At 41.8% G+C, this 27,412-nt stretch overlaps 1 protein-coding gene and 1 long non-coding RNA gene across 5 annotated transcripts in view; one reads left to right on the forward strand and one right to left on the reverse strand.

The window, feature by feature from the left end:
* SPECC1 (sperm antigen with calponin homology and coiled-coil domains 1) overlaps positions 1-27,412 on the forward strand; it is a 245,841-nt gene that overhangs the window by 201,260 nt on the left and 17,169 nt on the right. For all 4 annotated transcript variants that reach the window (XM_033090270.1, XM_033090269.1, XM_033090272.1 and 1 more), the window contains one exon: positions 22,708-22,824. In XM_033090270.1, the coding sequence (XP_032946161.1) occupies positions 22,708-22,824 (117 nt within the window). The remainder of the gene's footprint in view (positions 1-22,707; positions 22,825-27,412) is intronic.
* Positions 979-17,103, reverse strand: LOC117013288 (uncharacterized). The gene is made up of 2 exons (XR_004421301.1): positions 16,976-17,103; positions 979-1,270 (listed from the first exon to the last, which is right to left on the reverse strand). It is a non-coding gene; the product is annotated as an uncharacterized LOC117013288 (long non-coding RNA).

Below are 27,412 nucleotides of genomic sequence, written 5' to 3' on the forward strand. Positions count from 1 at the left end.
GCGCCATAGTTTAAATTCAAATAAGACCTTTGCCCTCCTGGCTAGTGTTTTTCTTCGCAGAGCTTCTGTGGTCACTGGTATGTAAAGGTCCTCTAGCCATCACTTATCTTTCCATTAGTAAGGTAATTTAAGTAAGGTAATTCAGTAAGAAAATTTAACTGTCAACAAGATGATTTCTTCCCAGACCACCCCATCACATAGCATTGTGATCCACATTTTATCTCCTACTTTTAACCAAGGCGGAATCAAAGTGTGAGGGCTCTGTCATTTTATTTCACAAGCATTGAGGCCAGAGGAATGAAGATGCAGAGCGCTAGTGGGAACCTGGGTGAAGCTGGAGACAGCGGTGACAGGAGCTGGGTGTGACTGTCGCCTGAGGAGCAGTGCGGCAGGAGGCTGAGGCCAGCGGCGTCAGGAGGGGGCCTCCAGCGGTTCTGATTCAGGGCAGTTTCTGGGGGAACATCTTAGGGATACTTCCAACCCTGACCTGAGACTGTCACTTAGGCGAGTTGATTGTGGAGTGACCAAACTAGTTTTAGTTCAAGGTTGGGGTGCAGTCACCAAACAAATTTTATTCATGCACACATATATGCACTTAACAAATATATACTGAACAGCTGCTGGATACTATGCTCAGCAGCCAGGTCTAGACCTCCAGGAAGCAGGTGGGTCAAAGGTAGTGGAACAGACAACAAAGAAAGAAAAGAGAAGGGCAGGGGACTAGGCCCAAGAGCCTTGCGAGAATTAAGCAGGAGGGTGCAGTGGTGACTGGGGGCAGTCTCAGAGGGGAAGGCCTGTCAGAATGACGGGAAGAGCAAGCCCTGTGGCGAGAGTGGAAGGAGGACCAGGCACAGGGAACAGTTCGTGCAAGGGGTTGGGACACAAACCCCTTGTTGTGCTGGAGGGATGGAACAAGGCCTGTGTGGCTGGGGACAGTGTTGGGCAAGGTACAGAGTGGGTTAGGACAAGACTAGAGAGTTGAATATTTGGATCATGGGTTTATTTCCAAGAGAGAATGGGACTCAAGGCTTCTGGGGGGAGTTCAAGCACATTAGAGTGATGGTAACTTGGCTTTTGCCATGTCCCAGCTGGAGAGTGACAGCACCGGAGGTCAGCACATCTTCACACTTGGGTTCCATTGCGTTCCTCATTTGTCTCCAAGAAACTTAAAGTGATAATTCTGCCTTCCAGCGTTTTGGATATCTTCTCTGTAGCGCAGGCTCTGACAGCCATCTGTGGCTATAGATCCTTGAGCTCATTATAGTGAATCCTGTGTAAATTAAAATATTCTTTTAATCACCCACAGGCATTACAGATTGTTATAAATATCCAAAAATAATTAAAGTTGTTTTTTAAACTAAGCATTAAAATTGTTCAATCTCACTTGTAATCAAAGAAATACAAATGAAAAAATGAGAGGCCCTTTCTTTGCTTATTATACTGGAAGATTTTTGTTTTAAATGATGAAATAGTCAAAATGAGAATTCTACTCCGCTATTGGTGGGAGTGTACGTGAATACCGCCTTTTGGGAGGGAAGTGTAACAGTGTGTGTCAGGAAACTCAAAAATGAGTGTGACCTTTAACACAAAAATACCTTCTAGGTATTATTTCAAGAAAATATTCATGAATGCCTATGAAGACATAATTTAAAACAAGTTTATTATAGTTTTATATATTTATTTGAAATTATTTTAAAAGAACTGGAAATGATACAAATTTCTTATAGGGGAATCAAACTTAAAAATCATGCTTTGTGCAAATATATTTAAAGGAACTAGAAAAAGTGTGTACACTACATTAAGTCAAAAGTTAGATTTTAAAACAGTCTATACAATATGACTCCAATTTTGTAAAAATAAATTTATATAAATGTTATACAAATGTTAACAGAGTAACCACGGGATGAGTAATAAGAATTTATTCATGCTTTCCTGTGTATTTTTCATTTTCTACATTGCACATGTATATTTTTAACAAAAATATTTTTTAAATTGCATCTTTTTTAAACAAAAGACAAATGTAGGCCACATATTATATGATTCTGTTGATATGAAATATAAACATATTCAAAATATAAACAATATTTGCATATTCTGTCCAGAGTATGTAAATTCATAGTCAGAAAGTAGATTAGTGGTTGCCAGGGACTGCGGGAGGGAGTTTAGGGAGTGACTGGGTACAGGGTTTCTTTTGGGGGGAGAAAAGTGTTCTGGAATTAGATAGGGGTGTTGGTTGCACAACCTTGTAAATGAACTAAAAGCTACTGAATTATACATTTTAAAAGGGTAAACTTTATGGTGAATTGTGTCTCTATAAAGCTGTTATTTATTTTTTTTAAAGGCAGTTAGAAGAGCTTACGTAGGGGGATCAGGGAACTAGATTAGGGGTCCGCGGGGTAGAAACTGCTATTTAAATATAAATCTTGTCAAACTATAACTTTAAACATACCTGTGTATTTCTTTGTATCATAAAAAATAATTTAAATAAAACAAAGTAAAAGGGAGAGATGCAAGGTATTACACTTTGTTTTTATTTGGGAGGTGGAATTCACAAGTAGTCACTTTATTTTTATGATTTAGAGGCCAAATACATTATTTGTATCAAATGTTATTATGGTATACATATAACTTAGGGGCAAAAGTCTGAGGGAAAAAGCCACAAAGGAGTATTATAGTCAATAATTAAACCAGATCCTTTCTAAGAAAAATGTTTAAAGTGGAAGAACTGGGCACGAAGGAATTACAGTATAAAGAATGGGCTTGGGCGCCGCATGCAGGGTTGGGCTCCATTCCCATGTCTGTTGTACCACTGCAAAGCCATGCAACAGTTAAGTCGGTTTTTTAAACTGCATCTCTTTAATTAAAATATAAACAAAAGACTGGTAAAAACATTTTTCAGAAAATTGGCATTTTTCCAGGTGGTATGCCTAAAATGTCTTTACCCCAAATTTCACATACTATAACTCAGAATTTTTTCATTTTGGCCTGGCCCCGTCTTATTTTTTTAAGACAGTAAAAGTAAACATCTTATTTCAAAGCTTTTGCCATTTGAAATAATAATAATGTAGGTCTGACCCTGTTACACTAGGTTTAAATCTCAACTCATCAGAGTTTAGCCAACCATGGTTCAGGAGGCAAACCTAGCCTATCACGCATTTTCTATAAGTAAAGTTTTATTGGAACACAGTCTCACCCAATCATTTACATATTGCCTGTAGCTGCTTTTGTACTACAACTGCAGAGTTGAGTAGTTGCAGCAGAGACCTTTTGGCTATATGACCTATAAAACCAAAATTTACTGTCTGCCCTTTACAGAAGTTGGCTGGCCCCTCCCTTAGATAAAGATGTACACAAATATCTCCTGTTATTCAAATCATGTTTGTTTCTTGCATCTCAGCAAAAAAAAGTGTTCACATAGGAAGAGACTAACTTGTAAGTTTATCTGAATCTGTTCAGTTTCCAAATTTGTATTGCAAGAGTTCAGCTAGCAGGGCATAGCTGTCTGTGCCCTCATGAAGGCACAAATAAGTTATCTTTGAGCCTGCTTTTAACCTATTAGCTAGGAGCTACATATTCTTCTCTGTTAGAGAAAAAAAGCAGTCTTTGTATTATTCAAAACAAACCTTATTTTGCATCTAGAAAGAACACCCACGTTGCCGGCAAGTTCTGTTTTTCTGACTCTGAGTTCCCACAGACAAGCACTAACACATACTTGTCCAATAGCAAGCTGTATCAGGCCATTTGGAGCTCTAGTTGTTGTTTTCTTTTTTGAGACAGGTCTTTTGAGGGCTACATGCACAACTCATAGGATGAAAATGCTTTAATTTATTTATGGTCGTTAAAGTTGTTCTTTTCCTGACTTCATTATAAAGACAGATTCTCAATAGAAAATGAATGTCATTACTGGCCTCTACTCTCTTGAGGCCCTTTTTCGCCCAGTGTCTTGGTTTCTGCAGCTGTTTATGAAACACAGTGATTTGTGTAGACCTTTTAAATGGCACCAGGTATTGTCTTACATTCTGAGGCAAGTAGAATTTATTAGGATGAAAGGCTGTATTTCCCAGGTTGTCGTAGGCATAAAATCAACTCTTGGCAATCCACATTTCCAGTTGGTTTTATCTCATGAGGCAGCATGCTTAGACGCTCCCTTTCCCACTCTCAGTTGTGTGTGTACGTATGAAAAAAAAATCAAATTAAAGAGTATAGATACCAGTGATTGTTTACACAGCAGCTGGGGTGGAACCTCCCACCTTCATCTATTGTACATGGTTGACAACGAAGCAACCGTGATCACCCTGATCACTGCTGATTGGTCCAAGGGAGGGCACCCAATTTGAGCAGAGCCAGTCAGCCTCTTCTCAGGAGTTTCAGAAATGGAACTGAAAGAAATATTACTCTAGAAAATACAGAACTCAGGTGCTGTTGGCAGCCATGTTTTCGCCATTGTGCGGAAAAGAATGCCTACCAGGCCTGAGATGGCTATCTTCACAAAGGCTGTGTGCAAGCTTGGCCCTTGACGGACGTCTGGTAACTTGGATATCTGGAGGGTTCCCATCATTCCCAGAACTGATAAAAGAGTCTCTGTGCCTAAACAGGTGGTGCAAATGCTGTGGTTTCCGCTGAACACCTGCTTTCCTTCTGGGAGTCTGGATTTCTGACACATGCTCGGCACGTATCACCAACTCAATACCAGACCCTTATGAAATGTCTCCATACATCATACATGTCAGGGACTCTACCAATCTCACCTTGAGGAAGTCTCTCCTGGAGTGTCTGGCCTCCTCCCACATGGCTTGTGCTCTGTGCTGGTGCACAGCTGCCAAACTGAGGTCTCCCTTCACTATAATATCTTCTCCTCTCCCTTCTTTTGATCCTTTGTGTTTCATGTCCTATTCTTTTCTTTCCTTTTCTTTGCTTGTTTTGGTTCCTCTAGTATCTTCCTGAGAAAGGGCTCATGGAAGGTAAAATTTTATGACTTTGCATCCTTATTTTACCCTGACCCTTGATCATTTTCGTTGGATATAAAATTCTAGGTCATAAAATATTTTCCTTCATAATTTTATAGGCATTGCCATATTGCTTTAGCTTCCAGTGTTGCAGTGAGAACAAAATAATTTCAATCATTTGTATGTAATGTTTTTCACCTCCAGAAGTTTGTAGGAAATTCTGGTTGTTTCAGCATTCTAAAATTTCACGGTGTGTGTATTGATGTTTATCTTTTTCTTTCTATCGTACGGGGCACACACTGTACCTTTTCAAAAAGGTAACTCATAACCTAATTTTCTTAAATTATTTCTTTGGTAATTTCTTCTTTGTTTTCTTTCTCTGAAACTCCTAGCCTGGTTCCCTAATTATATCATATCTCTTTTCAACTTTTTCCATCTATTTGTTTCACAGTTTTCTTTTCTAAGACACTTCCTTAACTTTATCTTCCAAAGTCTATTAAATGTTTCATTTCTGCTATCATATTTTTTAAATCTTTAATTATGGTAAAATACACGTAACAAAATTTACCATCTTAACCATTTTTAAGTGTACAATTCACTAGTTTTAAGTATTTTCACATTGCTGTGCAACAATCTCTAGAATTTTTTCATCTTGCATAACTGACACTCTGTTCCCCTTAAGTAACAACTCCCCACCCCTCTTTTCCCCCAGCCCCTGTCAACCACCATTCTGCTTTCTGTTTCTATGAATTTGACTACTTTTAGGGACCTCATAAAGTGGAATCATACAGTATTTGTCCTTTTGTGACTTGCTTATTTCACTCAGCATAATGTACTCAATCCATGTTGTAGCACATGTCAGAATTTCCTTCCTTTCTAAGGCTGAATAATATTCCATTGTATGTATTTGCTATCATATTTTTAAGTTTCGGGGTTCTTTTTTGGACCTGAATTTTTTATAGCATCCTGTTCTTTTTTCACTGATGTAATATCATTAGTTAATCTTGCTGAGAATGGTAGGTTGTTTTTATCCCTAAATCTTCTCCCTGCCTAGATTCTTTCCTACAGGTTCCTTTCTTCTCTTGGTATCACCTGGTCTCTATCTGTGTGCTAGAGGCTTTATCAGAAGACTAGTGGTCCTTGACTGTCCGTTGACATTTAAGTGAGGGGCTCCACAAAGCTGACCAGTGTATGAGGCTTGTGACTGTAGTCTTCAGTGTAGAGCATGGTGCCTGTGCCATGGCCTTGCCAGACACATGTCAGCGTCTTCAGGTCTTTCCTCTTGGGCTGATCAGATTCTCCAGAAAAGGACCTTTCAGTCTCCTGCCAGTGGGCGTCAGCCTGGCAGCCAAGGTTTGGGGAGCAAGTCAGAGAAGAGAACTAGGAGTGGGAGGACCGTTGAGTACCTCAGCACCCAACAACCTCCTCTGATTCCCGTTTTCAGGACATCATTCATGCCTCACGTTGAAATGTGATTTTTGTATTGTTTTCTGATAAATAGTAACTAAAAGAAGCTTATTTTGTTTTGAGTTTCCTGAGAATTTGTTTTTAAATACAGAAGTAGATAAGAATTGTGCTTAATATCCCCCTGTCCAGAGGGCCTATTTTACGCTCCAGGGGAAGGGAATGGCCATCCTCTGTGCAGAAAAGAGAAAGCATCTGCAGCCCTGACCACTTTGTAAACAGATTTCCAACCCCGTCCTCCTCTTTTTAACCACCTCAGACCCACCTCCTGAGTTTTTTGGGAGATTTTGCACTAAAATCAGGTTGGGTCTCTGCTCTTCTCCACTGCTGGCTTGAAATTTAGTTTTCTTTGGTCTATTATGTTAGTTATTTTTGGTTCATCTGCTTTTCAGCTGCCAGAATTTTTGTTCCCTTTTCCCCCATCAATTCATGCCTTTGGGAAGAAAGAAATCTTTCTATGGTTTTGGTGGGGCTTCAAGAGGGAATGAACATAAGTTCATGTGTTCAATCTACTATCTTTACCTAGAAGTCTCAGGGCTTGTTACACCTTAAAAATATTAACCTTTATCTGTCACGAGGTTCCAGGTATTCTTTTTTGAATATTTAAACCTTTTCTTCTTTTGCAATTTGTGTTTATTTTACTAGATCGTATGGTAACTTTTTTCCTGAATGGATAGCCATTTGTTTGGGCATCATTTATTTAACAGTCTTTGTTTAACCACTTGATAGATCCAGGCATAAATGGGAATTCAATAGGTGTCTGGACTTTCTAATTGCTTCTACTGACCTGTTAGTCTGGTCCTGTGCCATGGACTGCTGCTGTGCAGAAAAGTGAAAGTGACCAGTAGGCACTTGCCGGTGTGCTTACCACAGAAGGGCTCCCTAAATGTTAGCTCTCATTAGCAATATTTCTTGTTAACTTTTTGCGTCTCAACATTTTTCATTATTTGTTTATATTTGTTGATTTGCTAGAGTTTTCAAGCTAGGCTATTGCAAATAATAACTTTTTTCCTTCTTTCCAGTATTTATACCTCTTATACTTTTTTTTATTGCCTACATGAAAGTCCAGAAAATGTTGAATGTTGTTGATGGTGGATATTCCTGTCTTGTTTTCCATTCACAGTAATATCTAGCCTTTAAATGTGATTTTGTATTGTTTCCTGTTATCTATCAACTAATGGAAACTTCTGTTTTGAGTTTACTGAGAGTTCTTTTTTTAATCCAAAAATAGGTAACAATTGTATCAAATTCCTTTTTGGCATTTGTTGAGCAAGCTGTAAGGTGTTTTCTCTTTTAGCCCATTTATGTAATTAACATGTATGTATTACATTATATGTTAACTTCCTAGCGGGAGAAACATTTTTTTTTTTTTTTTTTTTTTTTGCAATTCAGTCTTTTATTGTAATTTTATGCTGGTAAAGTACAAAGGATGGTCTATGCCAATAACTGACTATTCAAAAAAAAAAATAACTGACTATTCAAGTGCTAAGGTAAAACTTTATCGGTCGGTAATAATACTATAGTGTCTTATTTTAACATAGAATGCTACTATATTTTTAGCGTGGTAACCTTTGACTATATTGTACCTTTTTTTTAAGAGGAGAAACATTCTTATATTACTGGGGTCAAAATTCCAACTTGGTCATAGTATATGCTACGTAACATGGTATTTACTCCTGGGGGAAAACATCTGCTTGTGGTTATTCTTTAATACAAAGTATATTGTTTTTTATATTCTGTTAGTAATAAAAGGATGTTTGGCTTGTTGTTTGGTTTAGGTATATATAAATGAAGTTTTGTGTTAATAAGACCTGATTTTTTGTTACGAAGTTAGCCAGCAGGAGAACTATCACATGTACGTGGTCAAAATACGCACTATTTCACTGCCTTCTCCAGTAAGATTGGTGACAGAATTAATTCTTTGCCAGAAGGAACAGATTATATACTTTGGGGTACAGGACAGATCCTTACAAGACTCTGACACTGCTTTTGACAAATGAAAACCCAAGCTTTCTGAAGTTTTGTTAAGTAGAAGTTGGGAAACCACTCATTTAGAAGTTTTGATTTCCCCTGTTCTCTAGAAGTAAAGACTTAAATTTTCCTTAGGACTGGATGCTCTTTTCTACTGATAAAAGTCCTTGCAAGGACCTTATATGTATATAGTTACACAAATGGAAAGCAGGTCCCACCACTTGTTCTCAAAGGAGCCACTGTGAATGGCTCGGAGTTACCATCGGTGGGTCAGTGGTAATGAGTCTCACTGTGCTCACCGGACAGTATCTTGCAGTGTGTGGCCAGCTGATCCACTGAGTTCTGAGCTAGGTGCATTGCAGTCTCTTGTGCTTTTTGTCAAAATAATTGATTTCTAAGAGTTTTTGCTTCAGATATTTTGAAACTAGACTTAAGGGTTTATAGCTCTTATATTTTCTTGGTAGGTTGTACCTTTTATTTCAGTTAAACCTTTTGATCTAAAAGTTTACATGTTATGATACTAATATTACTGTTTCTGTTTTTGTTCAGCTTTTGAGTGATACATCTTTGTACTTCCTTCATTTTCAACCTTTCCTTGGTTGCTTGCTTTGTATTTCCTTTGTGTGTGTGTGTGGGGGGGGTGGATATTGGAGAACAGTGTGTTTTTCTAGGATGTCAAGTCATTGTTTTCAATCTAGTTGTGGAGGGCGCAGCTCACTGGCCCATGTGGGACTCCAACTAGCGACGTTGGTGTTATGAGCACCTCGCTCTAACCACTGAGCAAACCGGCTGGCCACCGTTGGCCCAGCTCCAAGCTCAAGCCGTTGCTTCTCACTGGTCTATGTGGGACTCAAACCAGCAACCTTGGAGTTATGAGCACCTCGCTCTAACCACTGAGCCAACCAGCCGCCCACCGGCAGCTCAGCTCCAAGTTCAAGCCTAGTTTTCAATCTAGTTGTGGAGGGCGCAGTTCACTGGCCCATGTGGGAATCGAACTGGCAATCTTGTTGTTAAGAGCTTGCTCGCACTCTAACCAACTGAGCCATCCCTCTTTGTATTTCTAACCGACTCCCCTCTTTGTATTTCTTATAAATAGTTTTATGTGTAATCTGAAAGTTCCTCTAGTAGGGAAATTTAGTCTGTTCACATTTCTTGTAGCTTATTTGTGTGTATTTAGTCTTATTCCGGATATCTTATTTTATGTTTTTGTATACTTTTTTAACTGGTTTTCTTTTTCCTCATTTCCAGTCACCCATGGTGAAGCATGTGGGTTGAAAAGGTGGGAAATGCTCAGCATTCTTGCCTGAGAATCTGAGTAGCATAACGGGGTAATCATGTGAAGTTTAAAGCTAAAGTCAGTTCTTACCAAATTTGAGTAAAATAAATAGTCCTTTTTCCATCCAAATCAGTTTTAAGATGTAGAGCTAAAAAAAAGCCAGTTGAATTAATAAGAAATGGTTTAGCAAGCCCTACTGGGGTCAGAAATCAGAGGTGGAGTCAGGGCATAGGCCCAGCTGCCTTTGGCAGGCCCATCACAGGGAGGGCTCCATGCACAGGCCGAGCACACAGGTCACTTACCAGGGGATCAGTCCAAAGCCAGAGTTGTGCCTGGGAGAGAAACTTGGAAGACCCAGGAACAAATACAGAGCATTGTGAGCTGGAGAAGATGGGATCAGACAGCATCCTGGAAGGGTTAGGGTGGTGAGAAAGCTGGGGCAGGAGAGAAGGAGCAGATGCGACCAGACCAGGAGTCGGTGCTCTACGTCTTGTGGTGTCAGATTCCCATCATGCACAGTGCTGAGTGGGGCTGTGATGCTTCTGTAAGCCTGGGCAGAGCACCTCGCAGCTCTGGGGTTCCATAGGACAGAACAACAGCAACACAGCCAAACAGAACTGAACAGCAATTTAAAGGAATACTTGGGAACTTTTCATTCAGTTTGGGTAAGATTACTTAGCAGTTTGCTAATCAGGGAAGGATATTCTTGAAAGTACTTTTAATTACACAGGGAGGGTTTGTTGTTGTCAAATGAAAGCCACTTCGCTATTTTATTGTTTGTGGGAAGATGGAATGTGACTTGTCCCATCTGCTCTGTTGTTCTTGTGGTCCTTGATCTCTTTTTTTTTAATTATTGTGATAAAATATATGTAATGTAAAATTTACCATTTTAACTGTAATGTAAATTTAACCATTTTTAAGTGTATAGTTAGATTACTGGCATTAAGTACATTGTTGTGCCGTCATCCCCACCATCCATACACAGAACTTTTTCATCTTCCCAAACTGAAACTGTCCCCACTCAACACTAACTCCCCCATGTCCCTCCCCCAGCCCACGGCAACCTCTTTTCTACTCTGTCTCTATGAATTTACCGATTTCAGGTATCTTATAGAAGTGAAATCATATAGTATCTGTCCTTCTGTAACTGGATTGTTTCACTTAGCATCATGTCTTCAAGGTTCATCTGTGTTGCAGCACATGTCATCCAGTCTGCCTTGCGGCCATCCGTCTTCCTCACGGGTGAACTCATATCCAGGACACTTCAGTTTCCCAGAACCACAGCTCTGGAGGCCACATCCCCCAGGGCTTTAAAACCCTTCACGGCTCTGTAGACTGAATTAGACCCATATTTGTAGCCTGTGTGGAGGATCAGCCTTTCTAACGTGGATATTTAGCTGCTTTGTTTTTCCGCCCTTTTCTCAGAGATATGGAATGTAGTTCACCCCCCAGCCCCAATCACCACCGCCTACTAGAAAGGCTGGGAGATTAAATCCTCCGTGTCCTTACGGAAAAGGAAAGCGTGTTTTGGTCACCAAGGATTTGGGCTCCAGAGTTCTGTAAGTCATGAAGGTCTGCGTTGAAGAACTAGAGATAAGAGGGTAACAGATAAGAGGGTAGAGGGTAGAGAGAAGAGGGAAAGGGTTGGAGTGGAGGCTGAACGTGGGTTAGGAGGAAGAGCAGGGACCTACAAGCCATTATGGAGTGGCCACTGCTCAAAGACCCAGCTGCCAGGCGCATCTGGGAAGACCAGAATCCCACGCGCAGGGCTCAGCTCAGCAACCCTATAGGCTGATGGACCCACTTCTGCTTGTTGCACCCTGCAGAATTCCTACGAAATGCAGGAGAAAATGGGGAGGCAAAATCAGACAGGCTTTTAGAGAACTAGACTCCACTGAAAGGCTGTTGACATGAGTTAGCAGATTCTTCCGGCTCAAAAGGGTCATTTAAAGGAAACATCTGCATCCAGACCTTGCCAGTGTACACATTTTTCCTATGTATAGAAATGTTAGATGTCCTGCCAACTTGAAGAAGTAAAAACAGGATTTTCAAAATAAAACCTTAAAAAAAAAATGTTTTCTCCTTCTGTGGGCTGAGGTTGATTTAAAGTGCCTTTGTCCTCTCTCCTCTTTGTGGATCATTGGTCCAGGGCAAGAGCCTTTGTAGATCAAATATGCCAGCAGCTGGTACTGCAGCATGGCACCATCCAACACCAAAGCTATTATCTTGCCATCATTTAGAAAAACGAGGCCTTAATGTTCGCCGCCATTCTCTCTCTGTCCCCCAGGACACAACATAAGTCTGTTTAGACAATTATAGTCCCTAGTGAATCTGCAGGCTATTTTTTCCATTCTCTTATTCATGAAATGTTCGTTTGGGAAAAAGAAGTAGTTTAGCCACAAGAAGCTTATGATTTCAGTCTTTCTGAGGAGGGGTAGGGTAGGAAGTGAAGATTGGGTTGAAGATTGTCTAGTGTAAATTGAATGTGGTCTTGGAACTAAATTCCTTAGAATAAATTGTTTAGTTATTACATATTATTTTCTTAGTAAGCATATCCAAAAATATAGAAGTGCTATTTCCCTTTTAAAAAAGGGTTTCCCTTACTAAAAATATTCCATTTGGAGTGCTAGAGCATCACAGTATGGAAAAAATCATGTTGTTCTCTGAAACTTTGTGGATTCTTTTATGAATGTGTAGGGAAGTAAGTAGTCATTCATGTTGGGGCGCGGGGGAGTATGAGGTGGAAAAATCTCTTTGAGAGCAATTTGATAGAATCCAGCATGATTGATTCCACACGTGTGCAGAGTAATTACAAAAGGTTGGAAACAACCTAAACAGACTGCTGTATCTATCCACATGATGGACCTACAGATAGCCATTTGAAAAGAACAAAGTGCTAGTGGTGATGAAAAGTGAGCTAGTATTTATTAATATTTACCGTATGACAGACATTGCTCTAAGTGCTTTACCTGTTGTTTGTGCATGTAATCTGCATTACAATCCTATGAGGTATCTAATCCATACCCAGTCTAAGGATGAGGAAACTAAGGCATAAAGAGTTTAAGTAATTGCTTACAGTTGTACAACTAGTAAGTGACCAGCCAGGATTTAACTCTTGCTGTCTGGCTTCAAATCCAATCTCTTAGTCTCTATACTGTAATTGTTTCTCTATATGTTGTAAAAGGACCTATTGCTGTAGGTCTTAGTAAGTGGGGAAAAAAGCAAGATGCAGAACAGTGTGCATAACATGCTACCATCTGCATAAAAAGAGGGGAGGTATATATATAAATATACATGTTGATATAAGTGCACAGCAGTGCTGTCAAATAGGACTTTCAGTGGTTATTGGAATGTTCTAGATCTGTACTGTTCAATATGGTAGCCACTAGCCACATGTGTCTCCTGAGCACTTAAAAGGTGGCTAATGTGACTGGGAAACTGAATTTTAAATTTTACTTGATTTAAATAATTTAAAGACTAGTGGCTATTGTATTAGGCAATGCAGGATAGAACATATATGGAAGAATGCAAAACAAGCTGGTAAGAGATCGTTTAATCTTGTGATTTTCAAACTCTACTGTAGAAAAAGCTCTGCAGTAGAGAGCTTAGCTAATCAGTTCCGTAGCTAATCATTTCAAAACCACAAATATAATCCTACCACTTCATTTGAGAGATGAGGAAACTAAGAGCCAAAAAAGTTGAGTCATCTGCCTAAAGTCACAGTCATACGGCTACTTATTAAGAGCCATGTGTTGGCCTCTACTTCCAGTTGGGAGAGTTGACCCATTTGTGCAGGTGGTTCATAAAAAGGTTTTTTGAATATTTCCTTGGGTGACTGGTGGATACAGATAAGCTTTCAGCTAAGAGAAAGATGGGGTTTAGGGGTGTTAACAGATTACTGAGCCTAAAAAGTGGTTAATGGAGGTAATTCTAGGATGAGTGAAACCAGCAGAGCTGCAAATCATTGCCTTTTTTTAAGAAAAAGTAAGCCAAGAAGACAGGTGAAATTAATGAAAATGAGGTAATCAACTCAACAGAAAGGCAATAGAGCAGGGGTGTCAAAACTGCGGCCCACAGGACAACTGCGGTCCGCAATCCATTGTTAATTGGCCCGCAGCAAATTCCAAAAATATATTTAGTTTACTTAAATAAACCAGGTGAGGCAATACGTACTTCACCTCGAGTGAGGGGCCCGGCTGTTTGGGTATTTTACCGCATATGGCCCTTGGTGAAAAACGTTGAAAAAAGTTTGGACACCCCTGCAATAGAGGAAAGGAGAGGAAGAAAATTGCAGAAAAATGTTTGTCCAGAGATCTCAGCTTGGTCGGGGCCTGTGGTAGAACATGGCAAAGAGTCTTTTTGGAGCCAAGCTGAGGGCTAGAGAGAAGGCCTGCTCACAGGAAGCTGTAGAAGACACGAAGTTGCCATACTGAGCTATGGCATTTCATCTTCTTTTGATGGTGTTGGCTGTGCAAGGCCAGCCCTGCTATTTGAGCAGCTGGGCAGGGGAAGGAGGTGGGGCACTGGCATGGGTGTGGACCCAGCTAAATGGTTCAGGAAGTGTCAGGCAGCAGGACCCTTGCAGTGAAACTAGACCCAAGTGTCACTATGCCACAGCCAGAGGCCCTCAGGGAGGAAACATCGTGGGTGGGGACTCCCTAGTGTTTGTTAAATGAAAAAGAAGGAAGCAAGAAAGATACAGCTCCAGCCACTCTTCTGATGTCAATATCCTTTTGATTCTGTCTCTAGGGAGAGGTTGTGCAGTGTCTTCTGCCTATATATCTCTGGAGACAGAGTAGCCCTTTTGTCATTAGAAAACCCTCATCCACAGAGGATATTTCTGCTCTCTTATCCCTTGTAACTTACTCCTTTGGTCCTCACCATGTAAAGCAAAGGGTGGACCATCCTAGAGTTGGCCAACCATGGCCTTCTGACCTACTCCTTTCCAGGTTTCAAACCCTCAATTCCTTCAACAGGGGTAAAGAGTAGGAAGAATCATTTTTAAAAAGTAAATTATTACAAATTAATCTCTAAATTTAATTCAATTCCAATTAAAATCTGAAGAGAGTTTTTTTTTTAATTCTTGAACTTAATTAAAAATTCACATGGGAGATTTTCAGTCAAGATAGCAGAGTAGGTAAGCACTGTGCTCACCTCCTCTCAGGACCACATCAATTACACCTAAAGCATAGAACAGCCATTATTGAAACTCTGAAGTCTAGCTGAACCAAAGCCCTACAACTAAGAACATACAGAAAAAGCCACCTCGAGACTGGTAGGAGGGACAGAGACTGGAAGAGGTTGGTCCCACCCCTGCATGTGACCATTAAAAATCAGGAGGGGTATCTTGGCTGCAGAGGTCCCCCACCCCTGGCAGAACAAGGTGTCCCAGCCCCAGACCAGGCTCCCCAGCCCAGGGTTCCAATGCCAGGGAGAAAAGTCTCCATAACTCCTGGCTGTGAAAACCAGCAGAGATTCTGGCTGAACGAGACAGAGGGTGGCTACAGTCCTAGATGCTCCTCTTGAAGAACCTACACATGGACTTACTCGCTGATGGACTCACTCACTCTGAGCTCCAGCACTGGGGCAGCCGCTCAGAAGGTGCGAGGGACTTACGGGGAGGAATCGAATTGTCTGGCTTCAGAGTGAGGGCTGGAGGGGCAGCTTTCTCCCAGATGGAGGAACTGGTGGAAGCCATCATTTCTTTCTTGAGCCCTCCCCTGATCCCAGTGTGCAGATATAGGCAGACACCATATCTGAGTCTCCATCAAACTGGCTATTGTCTTTCATCTGCCCCACTCTGATGATTCCCTCAGATCCCACCCCATCTAACTTTTGGGCACAGCCAAGCTGCTTCCAGTGGCTTTTCCGTATCAACGGCCTGCTTTGGCTCATGCTGTAGACTTTCCTAAAATCTGTCAAAAGTTCACAAAACCCAAACAAGCAGCATTTGGCTTTGGTATGTCCCATACCTCTGGCTGAGCAGCCTTAAGGCCAGTACTAGCAACAGCCAGACTCAGTTTTTGGCTTGGCCTCTCAAAGCACCTCCAAGCATAGCAGGTGGTGACCATCTCTGGTTTGCTTTGTGATTCATGCCAGGTGGCCCTAGGCAGGTCACAGACTGCGTCTGACTTAGCCTACAGTGGGTCCCCTTCCAGGAGGCCCCAGGACTGGCAGCCCCAGTGGCCAGCTTTCGACTGGGCCAGAGCATCATCCAGCCACCTCCAAGAATGACACAGCCAAAGGAAATGTGGGGCAGGCACCAGAGCACTGCTAAGCACACATTGCTCTGTATCGTCAGCCCCTGCACCATAGCTCCTCCAGTATAGTCATGGTCAGTCCTCACAACCAATCAGCCCGAGGGTCAGTCCCTCCCACTGATATGCAAACAGCAACCAAGGCTCAACTACAACAGGAGAGCACACACAACCACACAAGAAATACACCTGGAGCACCCACCTCAGGTCACCAGGGCAACTGCACCATTAGGCCCCACAGGACACCTACTACATAAGTCCACTCTACTAAGATCCAGAGACATAGCACCCCTACCTAATACATAGAAACAAACACAGGGCGGCAGCCAAAATGGGGAGACAAAGAAACATGTCCCAAACAAAAGAACAGAACAAAGCTCCAGAAAAACAACTAAACAAAATGAAGACGGGTGTAAATGTCTAATGATTATGTTGTTTTGTACACCTGAAACTAATACTATAAAAAAAAAAAAACTGAGACAAGTAACCTACCAGATGTAGAGTTCCAAACACTGATTATAAGGATGCTCGGTGATCTCAGGGCGAACTTCAACAAAGAGATAAGAAACATGAAACACTGAATCCATGTGCAGGGAAGGGAATGTAGGCAGCATTTGTTGAAATTTCACATGAACCCACTTATATGTGTATACTCTCGTATGCTCTGCATTTTTTCTCACCAAATCTTCAAAGTAAGTTTGGTCTTCCCAGGACTCTTCCTACATATGCTAAACCTTAGTGAGGAATGAGCTGCTTTTATCCTCTGTGATCTTTAAATTGTTACATTTTCCCAAAAAATAAAAAACTCGGTCTGATTCCACAGCTGTGACAATAAAGACCTATCAAGAAAAGCCCCAGAGAGGTCCTGAGAGTGAGAATGTTTAGGTCTAAGACAGCAAGTTCCTACAAAAGTAAAAAGACTGCATTTTTTAATTAGTCTCCTGCCTTCTTCCCAGAAGCTTTGCTTTTTTCTTTTTAATTTGTTTTTTTTTAACTTTTACACTTAGTGCACACAGAATCAACCCATTCATAGAAACCTAATAGAGGAACCTAGAGATTACCAGAGAAGTTGAAGAAGTGGTGGGAATGAGGTCAAACAAGTGCAGAATCCAGTTGTGTCCTTGGTGGGATTCAGCACAGGCCCCATTTCAGTGTGTGCTCTGCAGCTTCTCTCCCCAGTGGTTAATGTTTTCACCAAATGCTGGTGTTTCCAGGCAACAAAAAGCAAATGAAATTAACCCTCTAGAAGTAAATGTGGATGGTTGGGTTTTGCTTTGCTTCTGTCCCATGGTGTTGGTTAAGAGTCCTGCCTCTACATTCATCCTTTTGGAGCTTTATTTGTCTACAATCTCAATCTTTCTAAAAGACTATTCTTGGATAGTCACTAAAGTTAGGGTTTTAGCTTCCCATGTGGATTTAGCTTTTCAGTGTATTCATTCTTCTCACATGATTTTTGCTGCACCAGAGGACAAAATTCTGTATTTTACAAAGTTTTCTTCTAAGCACTCTTAGAAACTTAACCTATTTTGGAGGTGCTTGGAATGTTACCCTTTTTTATATCTGAGACTTCCCTTCCCCAGAATTTTCTCTCACTCAGAAATATCTCTAAGGTATTTATATCCTAGAGAAAGTTAAAGATACTTTTCAGTAATTACCATTTCCCTTGGGAAAATAATCAGCACGTTTCTTTTTGTTGTCACTCTTTTTCTTCCCAGTAAATCTTACAGTACATGAATTCCAAAATGTTGGCATTCTTTTTAATGGCCGCAATTCAGTCCCTTAAGATGATCAGGGTCGGTCTGTCTTTCTTTTCTGCTTTCCTTCCTCCCTTCTTCCCTCTCTCTTTCCCTTCCCTTCCCTTCCCTTCCCTTCCCTTCCTTTCTCTTCCTTCCTTTCTTCCTTCTTTCCTTCCTTCCTTATTGACATATAACATTCAAGTGTACAGCCCGATGAATTTTCAGGAAGGTGATATGCTCATTTAATCAGCATCCAGGTCTAGAAACACAGCATTGTCAGCACCCCAGAACCCTCCTCATGCTTCCTTCTGGTTACTAACCTCCAGTCAAGGATAACAGTGATTCTAATCAGTTTTATTCAGGAATAAATAACAAGGAAAATAACTGAAGACATATCCTATAGAATGTCTTGTTGGCCATTTTCCATTGTCCTCCAAGTTATTCTTTTGAGGAACCCCTAAGATTCAGCTGAATGATAACTGGAAAAAGGAGGATATTGTATTAACACCCCATGGGTGTTTGTGTTATTCTCCTTAGTCTTTGTCCTGAAGCAGAGGTTGCATCTGACTATTGCCCACTAGCTCAGCAAGACTCATCCCCACCCACCATTCTAGGCCAAGCCCTTCCTGATGATACCTAACCAAAAATAAGGCTTTTCATCTCCATCCAGGGGTAGGACCTGGGGACATTGGTTTCTGGGGTGCGTGGGATTGGCCAAGCCACCCATGCCCAAGGAAGCCTTGTCTTTCTCCCCGTTACCCAGTAGTTAGTCCAGTGCATATGAGTACCTTCCTGTTATGGTTTCCTTGACCTCTGTGTTCACTGTAATGGGATTAGATCTCTGCACTTTGCTGGGACCCATACACCTCACTTGGATGCTTTTCTAGTCCAGGGAAACAACCACCCAGAGCCTGGGTGGATGACACTGCCACATGGCCCAGTCTGCAGAACCTGTCACTGTGCTGGCCCTGCTGAAGCCACATACCCTTTAATGGTATCCCCTACCTACTCAGCGAGGCCATCCTACTACCCTTCCTAGCTCCCCCTACATCCTCTCAGGTCTGCCAATAAGTGCAGCTTACCACTCGGGTTATGGCAAGATGGCTCCACAGGTGAACAGTAATTCAAGTGGTGTGGCTTTTCCAAAACGAAATGCGGGCGAGATCTGATGAAGCATAAGTCAATTCTTCTCTTTTCTGTGATTCATGTGAAAAACGTTGAGCGTTATACAATTGTGCTGCCACAGCAGCTCACTCCTCATTCACTGAAGTATACCTTATAGATCCCAAAAACACACGTCAGTGAGCAGCAGCGCCCCACTTTTATAATAATGATAGCAACAAAGCAACCACTGAGATCTGTGTAATGCTTTGCAGCTTGGTCTTCATCACTGTATCTGAGAGATTGTAAGTGTACACACGTTTTAATGGTTCTGCCAGCTATGTTGAGTTGGGAATTGTCAATACTCTTGCATTCAAATAGAATTACAGATAATTTCAAATGGCATTGAACTAGGATTGCGGTTGTTCCACTCAGAAGAAAGAAGGGTAAAGCTTTTACCTGATAGCGTGATGTTCTTAGAATGAATATAATATTCCACATCACAGCTGTCTGCCATCCATCTCCGCCAGTGTCAGAACAATTCAGTCTGAGACATAGCAAATAGAAGTTACATGTAAGAGTATTTCCTGACCTAGATGTTGGATTTGATGACCTGAATAAATTTGGAATTTTGCATAATTCCTTTTTTTTTGAAAGACAGGACCCTGCCTCCTTTTTCTTACATAGTTTTTGCATGGTTTTTCTTCTGAGGCAAAGGTCTGCATTACGGTGTGTCTCATGTTCCCGGAGGCCCACGAGCTGCAGTCTGTCCTGATGTGTCAGGCTGTCTGAAGCTCTCCCGAGCTTATAAGTCATTCTGATTGATTTTTTCAACTGTGGCTTTGTTCTCACCAGATTTTATATCCTAGAGAATAGTCTTGACCTATTAGTCAAACTTACAGATCCAAAACTGTTCTTAAATGGCGTTCAGATAACTAAAATGCTCAGTGCTCCTTGGGGTCCGTTTGGTCTCTTAAAATGTTTCTGAAGATTGTGCAGATGAAAGAAAATGATGTTTCCTATCACACATAGTACAAGAGATACATATAGAAAATATTCTCATGTTTTAGGAAAAGAAGATTTATCAATTATTAAAAGCTTTATGTGTAAAGTAAATTTGGAAAGGAAGGAAGGCAAGGAGGGAGGGAAAAGCAGTGGAGGGAGATAGAGAGAAAAGAAAGAAAAAAGAAGGAAGGAAACATAGCAAAGAGGACATGTGCTTTGCAGTCTGAAGGAACTGGGGTCCGATCCTGGCACTGAGACTAGCAACATTTCTTTTTGCTTCAGCTGTCTCATCTACAAAATATGTACAACATCACTTACTGTGTGTGGTTGTTCTGAGAATTAAATGAGAAAATGCACAGTGACAGGCATATCATAGACACTCGACAAATGTCACCACCACCTTTACCACTGCCACCATTTTTGGAGTGTGACATTTAAGGGACTCTTATTTAAGGGACTTTCATCTTGACCACAGAGCATTTGCCTTTCTGTTTAAAATGTGGCCTCTTTCTTGGAAACTGTATCATACATGTCAGCATTGCCTGTCGGGAAGGGTGCTGCCTGTCAGGTCGCACCTGTCCCATTTGTGCAGATGCCTCCGGACTCACCTTGAACAAAAAACATAAACAGGTGGTCCCCGGAAATCAAGTCTGCCTTTCCTCCATGTCACAGGCACGGTGGAGATAGGTTTGGAGATGGGTTCTCAGAGTACCTCTGCAGGGCAAAGAAAGAAAGGAAGGGAATTTGATCTTGATAAGAGCTGTGATGCCTGATTTCCTCAGGCTGGCCTGGCCAAGCTGCTTATGTCCCCTTCGCAGGGTCTGATGTCCACAACATCTGGTTTCAATGCTTGAGACTTTGTGAACTGGATAGGTTACAGCCCCCGCCTGTTACTTCCTCTGCTTTTTTAACATGCAAACCTCTCCAGAAAATATAAAACCAAAGTGTTTCCCATTTTTAAAGTAGCGTCCAGGCCTTATCAGGTAGCTGTTGGACCCAAAGAGACTGTAGGAAGCCAAAAATCCAAACAGTCAGCTTACCAGAAGTCCCAGCTATTGCATATTCACTCTGGAAACAGCCGGGGCCCCTTGCAACAGGAGCATTCTCAGACTTTTATGTAACACTGATGCTTAGCAACTCTTAAAATTTGGTGTGCTTGAGTCATGCAAACTAGAACGAAGAGACATTATTATGTTTGTGTGTTGCTTTCTGCCAGATTCAACTTCCCTGGGTAAACGTAATTGCAAAGCAAACTGGAGAACGGGGCATATTCCTGAAAGCTGGTGTTTTGGGCTAAGTTCTGTTGTCCACCAGGATCATCCTGGACTCTGGCTAGAAGACAGAAGAGGTTTGATGGAAAGGACCTTAAGCTGGGGCCTGGGATTCCTGGTGTGTCCGTTTTTCAGGTGAAATACGTGTGCAAATTGCAACACCACCTCCTCCGGTCTTTACTCAGTTTCTTTACTGTAAAATGAGGCCTTTAACTTATCCCATCACTCAGAACCAAACAAGTTCAAACTAATGCTGGAAATGTCTAGATAAAAAGCTCAAATGAGATTATAGGCCAGTTGCTTCCAAAACCCTCGGGAAACCACAGGAAACATATTGTATCATATTTCATTACACATTTCCCTCTGCGAATGTTCTTAAAAACTTCTTTACACACTTTGAGAAAAATTCCATCTTGTCTCCCTCCCCCACTCCAGTTTAACTTCATGTCCTGCTCCTCTTCACGCCTCCACTCCCTTTAAATTGCCATTGCTTCTGGTGGAAACACCCAACAGGGCAGTGAGGGTTTTACTGCGGGAGTTTGCGTTTGGCTCAGGCAGAGGGAGGTCGACAAGTCGTGAGCGTCCACTCCTCTCCAGAATGAGCCAGCTAGCTGTTTACCACCCTCCTCACCTTCGCTGGCCTCCTGCTTTCCAGGACGGGGTGTTCTGGGGAGGAAGAACACCTCGCTGCCTCCCCAGCGTGCAGTGGCTGTGAGGAGATCGCAGGCAGGAGCCCCACACTTGCCTGAATCCTCTGATCACTGCAGAAGTGCTTGGAACACAGTCCTACAGGTGTGCCGCTTCTGCAGTCCCCTCTCACGGACTATCTCAATACATTTAAGCAGCCGCTACCTCAGTCAGCCTGAGCATTCACGAATTCATTGGCTTTGGAACGTGACATTTCATTTGGGAAAACCCCTCTTAGGATGAGCACAGTCCGGGAGAAAGAAGCAGGTAGGTTACAGGTATGAGGCTCTAAAAGGTGGAGTTACACTGGAGCTACCAGGAGCCCAGGGGACCTGCCTGGGAGTCATCATCTCTGGGCTGCCATGTAAAGTTGGAGCTGGGTTTCCTTATCACTGGTTACCAAGTAGCTGCCAGGGTCACCGCCTGTCCTGAAGGAGGAGCTCCTTTTTCTCCCGTGAAGCCCCAATACCCCTGGTGTTTGGTGTGCTAGCAGGGAGACTGGAGCACGAGGGGTTTTCTCTTGCTCAGAAGCCCTTCAAGCTGTGGGGAGAAGAGTGTACCACAGTAGCGGGCCGCGGGACCAGCCCTCTGGGGCTTTCATATCTTCTCGTTTTGTCTTGCTTGGTCCACCTGTTGTTAAATGGGGTTGTACATGATGACGGTGAGTCTTCCTTGACCAAATAAGGCCAGGAAATGCTGGGATGTGCAGAGCTACTCAGGTGGGTTAATTTGAGAATAAGATGTTCCAGAGCCTGTAATATACCGGAGGCAGACAGAAATTCCCTAGTGGCTTGAGCTCTGACACCTTTTTTTTCATGCTGTTCTATGAATGGATCTGGGCAATACCTGGTACCAGAATTAAATGTACGCAGACTTGAGTAGTTTCTTATCTTGCCTTACAGCAAAGCCAGAGATGGATCCCCATCTTAACACAATCGCATTCATACTCTGTGACTGTGCAGTTTGGTGATTAAGTCTGCTTTCCCCCCACAGAACATTGATATCACCAATTTCAGCAGCAGCTGGAGTGATGGCTTGGCCTTCTGTGCTCTCCTCCACACCTACCTGCCTGCTCACATCCCGTACCAGGAGCTGAACAGTCAGGAGAAAGTAAGTCCCTGCCCCTCACCCTGGTTGTCATCTAGATTATGACGTGCAGGGGTGGGGGTGGGGGGAATCGCTTATGATATGAATACGTCTCACTGGGGTAGGGTTTATAGACTTGAAGTGGAAACTAGGATTTGATACCAGACACAGATAACTGCTGAGTGTAACTACATGATAGAATCCCACCCTCAGGAAATACTTCTCAGTTTCCCTTCTAGATATAGATCCATTGTGACACATTTTCCAGAGAAAGTCCTGATGGAATCTCACCTTCATGGTGTGGAGATCTTGGCCACCTTTTTTTCAGTCTTTTCCCAAGAACCAACAAACTTCACCAAAGAGTTTCCTGCTCAAATAAGCTTGGGTAATGGTATATCATAATCACATTTTTAGAGATTCACAGTGCTCATTAGCACAGTAAACATTTCAAATCCTTCATTAAAGAAACCTGTTTGACTCCATTTAAGCCAACATATATCAGATCCACAGAACCTTTTTCTTCTAACTACCTGTAAGAAGAATTGGCAAACTTTTGCTGTTAAGGGCCAAATGGTAGACTCTGTGAGTCTGTGGGTCTCTTTCATAGCCATTCAGCTCTACCACTGGACTGCCCAAGTGGCCATAGGTGATTGGCACATGCTGTGTTCCAATAAAACATTATTTATAAAAACAGACTGCAGGCCACATGCAGCCTCCAGGCTGTAGTTTGCCAAATGCTGACCTAGAATATCCTACAAAATTATACTCCACAGAGCGTACTTTGGAAAATGCACTCATTCACTCAACAAGTATTTCTTGCCACGCATCATGAACATAAAGTAATAAAGACAGCGGTGAACAATGTGGACGTGTTCTCTGCCCTCGTGAGGTAGACAGGCAATCAACAAGCGAGTGAACCTACATGTAATATTATAAATAAATAATTATAAACTGTGGAAAGGCTGTGAGAGTGAACAGTGGGGGATCCAGCTGAGATCAGGAAGGCTGAAAAGGTCTTTCTGAGGAGGCGCTATTCAAGCTGACGTCTGAATAAAGAACATGAAGGAGCCAGCAATGCAAAGGGCTCAGGGGGCTTTTCCAAGGTGAGGGAGCAGCCAGAGAAAGAAAACACCTTGGTGCCACCAAGGAATAGAGGCAGGCCAGCTGGCTGGAGTGCAGTGAGGAGGGCAGGGTGGCCTGTGGTGATGCCAGCAGCCAGATCCTGCAGACCTTCCATAGTGTCACTGGTTAGAAGTTTACATTTTGCTCCAAGCATAGAGGGAAGTCACTGAAGGAGTGTAAACAGTGGAGAGACATTATTCATGTTTTTAAACAATCTCTTTGGCTTTTACGTGAAAAAAAATGAATTGGAAAAGGAACACGAATGAAACAGGAGCCAGTTGGGAGGTTGTTGCAATGGTCGATATGAGAGCTCAGTTTCCCTGGTTTCACCCATTAGCTGGGACTAGGGTGGTAGCAATGTAGGTGGAAAAATGTAAAGGGATTTGAAATACATCTTAGATATAGAATCAACTGGACTTAGTGAGTGGTTGGTTGTATGGGAGAGAAGAGGAAAGAGTCAAAGACGACCCTGGGTGTCCAGCTTGACAGAACCAGCTTCCCCATCTCTTCCCCATCTCTTCTGAGATGTGGAAGAAATAAATATATTTAAAAGTTCTATTTTGATTATCATACATTAAGATATAAAGTTCAAAGAATGGTTATGGCACTGATGGTGAGAATAAATGAACAAAGTCATTTAATTTAGTCAGGATTCTCCAGAGAAACAGAACCAGTAGGGTGTATGAGAGAGAGAGAGAGAGAGAGAGAGAGAGAGAGAGAGAGAGAGAGAGAGAGAGAGAGAGAGAGAGATTTATATTAAGGAATTGGCTCACGCAATTGTGGAGACTGACAAATCTAAAATTTGCAGGGAAGGTTGGCAGTCTGGAGACACAAGAAAGAGGTGATGCTACAGTTGAATCTGAAGGCAATTTGCTGCCAGAATTCCCTCTTCATGGGGAGAGATCAGTCTTATTTTAATATTAAGGACGTCAGTTGATTGGGCGAGACCCATCCACATTATGGAGGGTAATTTGCCCTACCCAAAGTCTACTGACTTAACCATTAATCTCATCTTAAAAATACCTTCACAGAAACATCTAGAATAATGTCTGGCCAAATATCTGGGTGCAATGGCCCAAGCTGACATTTAAAATTAGCCATCACAGAATATTAAAATTTCAGAGCATTTTTTTGTGTAGTCCTTTGTTTTTAATCTGTGAAACAAGCTGAACAGGATTATTAAACATTTAGAAAACAACAAACCAAGATGTTCTGTTTCGAATCATGTTAAGTCTGAGATGTCCATGAAGTGTGCTGGTGGAACATCAGGCAAGTAATTGGATGGCAAGTTTGCAATTCAAAAGGGAGTTCAGAACTGGAAATATATATTTGGGGGTCATCAGTGAATAGATCAACATTAATTGAACTTTTGGAAATGTTGTTTATCTGTGCTATCTAATATGGTAGCTACTAGCTACATGGGCTAATCACGTGGAATGTGACTATGGGACTGAAAATTTTAATTTTTAATTTTAATTACTTTTAATTTGTATAGCCACATGCCTACTGTATGGGACAGGACAGATGTAAATGGTATTTAAAGCCATGGGGTGCCCTGGGACTTTTGCTGAGTCTGGGGCAGCTCAGCAAAAATCCGGTTCACAGCATGGCCTCTCCCACATTCCTCCAGATCCAGCACAGGCTATGACTAATGGTGGATCAATTGGTAGCTCCTACCAGGTGGCTCCTACCAGCCCCGGGCCAGTAACATGCAGTGGGTGACCTGAGCCTACACAAGCAACCCCCACAAAAAGCCCTCGAACCAAGACACCCTGTGGTCAGCTTCAGACCACAACAAAGGACCACCTGATTAGCCCCACAAGGAGCACACTCAAAGGGTGGTCTCAGCAGCCATTAAAGCCCACTGGGACAAACCCCGCTCCATTGGGTCAACACCCGCACAGCAGCTCATAAGCTATAGTCATGGCCAATCCTCACAGCCAGTCAGTCTGAGGGTTAGTCCCACTCACTCAGGTGCCAACAGCAATCAAAGCTCAACTACAACAGGAGGACACACACAACCTACACAAGGGAAATTCCTGGAGCACCTGGCTCAGGTGATCAAGGGAGACTGTGCCACTGGGCCCCACAGGACCCCACTATATAAGGCCACCCGGCAACACTGGGAAACATAGCAACCCTACCTAATGCATAGAAACAAATACAGAGAGGCAGCCAAAATCAGGAGACAAAGAAACATGTCCCAAATGAAAGAACAGGAGAAAACACCACAAAAAGAACTAAACAAAATGGAAGCAAGCAATCTACCAGATACAGAATTCAAAACACTGGTTATAAGGATGCTCAAGGAACTTAGTGAGAACTTCAACAAAGAGATAGATAGCGAGCATGAAAACGGACACAGAAACCACAAAAAAGAAGTGAAGAATACAATGACTGAAATGAAGAACACATTGCAGAGAATCAACAGTAGATTAGAGGCAGCAGAAGATTGAATCAGAGACTTGGAAGAGAAGGTAGCAGAAAACACCCAATCGTAACAGTAAAAAGAAAAAAGAATCCAAAAAAAATGAGGATAGTTTAGGGGACCTCTGGGACAATATCAAGCATAACAACATTCACATTATAGGGGTATCAGAAGGAGAAGAGAGAAGGCAAGGGATTGAGAACCTATTTGAAGAAATAACAGCTAAAAACTTTCCTAACCTGGCGAAGGAAATAGACATACAAGTCCAAGACACACACAGAGTCCCAAACAAGATGAACCCAAAGAGACCCACACCAAGACACATAATAATTAAAATGCCAGTTTAAAAGACAGAGAGAATCCTAATAGCAGTGAGAAAAACAACTAGTTACTTACAAGGGAGCTCCGATAAGACTGTCAGCTGATATCTCAATAGAAATTTTGCAGGCCAGAGGGGAATGGGACAAAATATTCAAAGTGGTGAAAAGCAAGGACCTCTAAACCAGACTACTCTGTCCAGCAAGGCTGTCATTTAAAATTGAAGGAGAAATAAAGAGCTTCCCACACATGAAAAAACTAAAGGAGTTCATCACCGCTAAACGAGTGTTACAAGAAGTGTTAAAGGGGCTTCTTTAAGAAGAAGAGAGGAATTAAAAAGAACACAAATGAGAATAATAAAACGACAATAACTATGTAACTATCCATAATCACTGTAAATGTAAGTGGATTAAATGTTCCAATCAAAGACACAGGGTAGCTGAATGGATAAGAAAACAAGACCCACACATATGCTGCCTACAAAAGACTCCAGATCAAAAGACATATATAGACTGGAAAAAAAAAGGACGGAAAATGGTATTTAATGCAAATGCAAACAAATAAAGCTACGGTAGCAATACTTACATCAAACAAAGACTTTAAAACAAAGATTTTAATAAGAGACAAAGAAGGACATTACATAATGATAAAGGGATCAGTCCAACAAGAGGATATAGTAAATATCTATGCACCCAACATAGGACCATCTAAATATATAAAGGAGATAGTAACTAAATATATAAA

The sequence above is a fragment of the Rhinolophus ferrumequinum genome, chromosome 21 (genome assembly GCF_004115265.2).
Source record: "Rhinolophus ferrumequinum isolate MPI-CBG mRhiFer1 chromosome 21, mRhiFer1_v1.p, whole genome shotgun sequence".
Taxonomy (NCBI): Eukaryota; Metazoa; Chordata; class Mammalia; order Chiroptera; family Rhinolophidae; genus Rhinolophus; species Rhinolophus ferrumequinum.